Genomic DNA, 4,589 nt, shown 5'->3' with positions numbered 1-4,589 from the left:
GAGGAGCCCCCCCCGCCCCTTTAAAACCTCCCCAGGAGGCTCCTCCCCTCCCCGCCGCTGGCCCCGCCCCGCTGCCGCGAGGCTCTTCCGGCTTCGGCTCCGCCCGTTCCGCGTCGGTTTCTTTAAGGCCCTTGAGGCGCGGCGGCGGCGGTGTTGGTGGTGAGGGGGGTTGGGGGGGCGTCTGGACGGGGGGGTAGCTCGGGCGTGGGGTGCTGTCTGGGCTTGGGCTTGAGCAGCCCTCCGGGAGGTGGCTGTGGCGCTCAGCTTGGGGCCCAGCGCCTGCGGGACAGGGCCTCCCCCTCAGCTGTGCTGGCAGGGAGGTTGCTGAGGCTGGGCCTGGTGTGGAGGGCCGTGGAGATCCGGGGGTTGGGGAGTGCCGGGGGCAGGTTCCCAATCTGTTTGAACTTCCTTCTTTATCCTCTTCCGTGTGAGATGCGCCTAGCCTAGCTGTCTGGCTCCTGTCTTCCTGGTAGCTCCCTTGTGCTTTGTAGGTGTTACTTATTTTGTACATGCTTGCATCTCCCTGGCTGGTCAGTGTGGTTGGTGGTGGTTATTCCTGCTTTGCAGAAGGAGGGCCACTCCTGCTGACTCCCTCCCTCAGCCCTGCGGGTCATGCAGCTGAATCAGTGATGGTAAAAGTAGCCCTGAATGGTGCTGCTTGAAGTGTTTCATCTTATGGATGTGTCTCTGTATCCCTAAACTTTTGGTTTGATCTGTTGTGACATAAAAGCAAGTGTTATTTAGTCTTGCAGAATGGATAGATGGGGGATTCAACAGGTGTCAGTTGTGCTTAACAGTACGTAGGTGGGTGGGAGAGAAAAAGGTCAGTAGTCTTCATCAGTTTTAATATTGGTTCAAGTCTTCTAATGTTTAGTTATCTGTTTTGCCTGTGACTCTTGCAGGAGTGGTATAGAAAGGTCTCCCTAATCAAACAAAACAAATAAGGTAATAGAGTGTAATTACTTACAGGAAAGAACTAACTCCAAAGTGATTACACTTACTGTAGCTCAGATGACTCTTTGATAGGTCATTTATGCTTTGAGAAGCTTATTAACTCTCTGAGGTTTTATCAGCTCAGCTAATAGAGATACACAGAAGCAAATGACTTTCTGAATAATAGTTATAGCCTGTTCCCTGTTTGGGTTAATTCTGGTCATACACAGACCTGATTAACAGGTCTCCAGCAAAAACAGCTGCTGGAATATAAGTTAAATTCATAACTGCCACAGCTACATGTTTCTGTATTGTATATGTGACAATTGATTCAAAGGAATTTTGTGGACTTTGTGGGGTAAGGTCTCATCTTCACACTATTATGTCCATTTTTACTGCCATCCTGAAGTAACTTCCCCTAGTAATGGGGACGTTTTCGCATCCCTTCTTATATTGTAAAACAAGGCTGAGGTACTGCAATATATGGATTTTTGAACTGCTTGTATCTACCCTGTTTTTCCAATAAAATGACCTAATTAAGCTGTTAGTCTGAAATGGAAATAATTTTGATATTGATCAGAAACTGGTTATGGGTTTTTTGTTAAAATAACATGTCTGCTTGCTTGTTGCCAGGCACTGGATGACCAAAACTAAACAATGTCTGTACCACGTGGAGCTGTTCATGCAAAATGGATAGTAGGGAAAGTAATAGGAACCAAAATGCAGAAAACTGCTAAAGTGAGAGTGACAAGGCTTGTGCTAGATCCATACTTACTAAAGGTAAGAGCTGGTTAGCAGCTTGTCTTGCATGGTAACTTTTGTACTGTGTGGAGGAATGTTTTATTGATTTGACTCTTAGAATTTTTGATAGCTCTTTACAATGCAAACTCCTTAAGGAACTTACATGGTAATTTGGCTGTGGGGGTGACTGCGAAGAATGAAAAGCAGTGTTTGTGAGGACACTTCCTTACAAATTACCTGCTAAATTTATTTCTTTGAAGTGCTTTGTTAATGACCTTCATTTGATCTCAGTTGAGAAGGTAAGTTTTTGTTGTTTCACACTTAAATTTAATTTTTCATTTTACTTTGGAGTATGCTTTGTTTTGGAAACTTGACATAGTGGTCACTTTTACAATAAATTTTGTAGCAGTTTTTCTGTGTGCATAATTGTAGCATACTTGGTATTTGAATCTGTACTGTGGTGGGCTATACAAGCTTTGTATTTATCACTTCTTGTCAATGCATGTCAGACAGGGAGGTTAAAATTAGTATTTTCTCAATTTTTAGATAGGGAAACTGTGGTACATGTAGGTGGAATACCTTGCTTTTGGTGACCAGAAGGTTAAGGATTAGATCATGGGTCTTGTGGATCCCAGTCTGCTATTTTATAGAGTAGAACCACCTGTTAATTTCTTTAAAAAAATTTTGAACTCTGCTGTTCCAATAAGAATAAATACTTAAATTTTATCTGAAAGAAGATGAATTGAACAAGAAAGCTCTCAAATGACAAACTTCAAAATACTGATTTCAGGGCTGATGAACCTTAGACATATTAGAATGAATAAGAATTACTATCAGTTCTTGAAGCATGGACTGCGCAGGAAAGTCATTCAGCTTGGAAGAGCCAAGGCAGCTGTCTTGCTGAAGCAGTGTTGATATGAGGCATCCAAAGGAGAGGAAAGGCTAACACAGCAGAACTAGAGAGCAGAGAGGCCAATGAAAAGTGGTGATGCTGGGACAGGGAATCTCTGAAGTGAAGAGCTTGTTATTTTTACCTGTATCCACATGTTCACTATGAACAACTTTTTGTACTTGGCTTTTTCTTCCAAATCTCTTTTTCTACAGGCATGGTTGGAGCCTCTCCTCACCAGAAAGATAGTCGGAGGAGAATAGTGCTGTGTTTTCTTTGGAAAAACAGACTGTACAGTTGCATTTCTTTTCATGATCCAAACTGAATCTCATTAAAAAATACATAAGTCTGTACTCCTTAGTGAAACTTAGTTTGTTTTAACTATGTATTTGTCAATTGCTTCATTTTGAAATCTAATGTCAAGTTTTCCTTTTTTCCTTCTACAGTTCTTTAACAAACGAAAAACCTATTTTGCCCATGATCCGTTGCAGCAGTGTGTTGTTGGAGACATTGTTCTTCTGAAAGCTTTGCCTGAGCGAAGGAGCAAACATGTGAAACACGAACTGGCTGAAATTATTTTCAAGGTTGGAAATGTCATAGATCCAATAACAGGAAAGCCCTGTGCAGGAACCAGATTCCTTGAAAATCTGTCGGACTCGGAAAATCTGACAGAGGCAGATACTACCTATCTAAGTGAAAAACTTCAAGAACTTAAAGTTTGTTCAACAGACAAATAGAGAAAATATTTAAGCAGAGGGCTTTTCAGCCTGTCTGTCAGGGATGTTTGGGGCCCTGCTGTTGTATGTTAAATGTTTCAGTGAAATCTGTAGTCAAAATAAATAGTAAACATAATTGCTTATAAGAACAGATGTTACAGATGGATAGCACCTCAAATCTTTAAATGAAAATACAGAGAAAATTAGTTTAGTGTTAACATTTCATTTTGTTGCAAGTAATTTTGCCCCAAGCTTTGACAGTTTCAAAAGCCAGCTGTTCACTTGGGATAACTTCGGTATTGGGAAAGACAAGAATATAACTGTATAATGCTTAAGTTTGGTGGGAGGGTCATTATATTTGGTTGTTCTGTATTTCAGTTTTTTGTGGTTTGTAGTATTACTTCAGATAATGCTATTAAACCTGTTGAAAGGAAGTGCAGCATTTTAAAACCAGCTACCTGCATGTGTCCTTATTTCCTCTTTACAGTTGCTTATACCACATTGCATTATCTTCTAACTTCCAAAATCTCTAACAAAACAAAGCCACTTGCCTTTATAATGCCAGTAAGGTGAGAGTAAAAAATCTGGGTAGCTTAGCATGGTTGTCTTTAACCTGTCCAAAGGAAGTATTTAGTTCTCAGAGATGGATCTCTTTGAACTGTTAGCAGGAAATAAAACCTGCTGAGAATAGAGCCAAAAAAAATAGAAGTAAAGATGGTTAGATTTGGTCTCATCAGAAAAGCTAATTAAAACAGCACATTTCAGGAGAAGTACAGGTACTGATTTGCTGCATGCTTTTGTATGAAACTAGAAGGCCATAGCAGTTAATGATTATAAAGATTGTTTTATCCTGCTACAGCTCTGGGGATCTCCTGTCCTGTCCTCCAGGACATAAAGCAAACTAAGAGTGTGCAGCTGTTACAGCAGCCTCATGTTGCTGACTTGTCATTCAGATCTAAAGGGGCATCTGCCTCAAAATCCAGCATCTGTGGGGACAGCATTCCATATGTCTCTATGGAGAGGGGAGTGGTGCATTAAAGCTATGAGACCCAGTTTGAAGTGTCTACCTATGGCATGGTCTTCAAAATGAGAAGCTAAACAAGGTGTATCTGACCTAAAATACCTTACTTCAAGAAACTGAGCCAGTTTACACTAGTAAACTATCAATTGTATTCTCTTCGATTGTCACTGCTGTGAATCATTTGGCCTTTAACTTCTTTCACCTGTAAAAAATCAATTTCAGCTCCTTACAAATGGCTAATGAAGTCAAATTGAGCTCAGCAAATTATTTGGGCCAGAAAGAATGAAAA

The 4,589-nt window shown here is 41.0% G+C and overlaps 1 protein-coding gene across 3 annotated transcripts; it reads left to right on the top strand.

The window, feature by feature from the left end:
* The first annotated feature begins 99 nt into the window (after positions 1-99).
* On the top strand, positions 100-3,817 carry MRPS17 (mitochondrial ribosomal protein S17). Of its 3 annotated transcripts, XM_075771227.1 has the most exons (4): positions 141-159; positions 903-945; positions 1,567-1,713; positions 3,010-3,817. In XM_075771227.1, exons 3-4 carry the CDS (start codon positions 1,591-1,593, stop codon positions 3,298-3,300), a joined length of 414 nt encoding a protein of 137 aa, XP_075627342.1. In that variant the 5' UTR covers positions 141-159; positions 903-945; positions 1,567-1,590; the 3' UTR covers positions 3,301-3,817. The 3 variants fall into 3 exon arrangements, with proteins under 3 accessions (XP_075627343.1, XP_075627342.1, XP_075627341.1); XM_075771228.1 differs by lacking the exon at positions 903-945 and having other exon boundaries at positions 100-159; XM_075771226.1 differs by lacking the exon at positions 141-159 and having other exon boundaries at positions 389-945.
* Positions 3,818-4,589: the final 772 nt, after the last annotated feature.

Source organism: Balearica regulorum, chromosome 19 (genome assembly GCF_011004875.1).
Source record: "Balearica regulorum gibbericeps isolate bBalReg1 chromosome 19, bBalReg1.pri, whole genome shotgun sequence".
Taxonomy (NCBI): Eukaryota; Metazoa; Chordata; class Aves; order Gruiformes; family Gruidae; genus Balearica; species Balearica regulorum.
Note: the sequence above shows the minus strand (reverse complement) of the source record. Positions and strands in the feature narration are given on the sequence as shown.

Coding starts and splice junctions, on each gene's coding strand:
- MRPS17 (XM_075771228.1), top strand. CDS start 1,591: ATGTCTGTACCACGTGGAGCTGTTCATGCAAAATGGATAGTAGGGAAA. Junction 1,714..3,009: donor TAGATCCATACTTACTAAAG/GTAAGAGCTGGT, acceptor TTCCTTCTACAG/TTCTTTAACAAACGAAAAAC.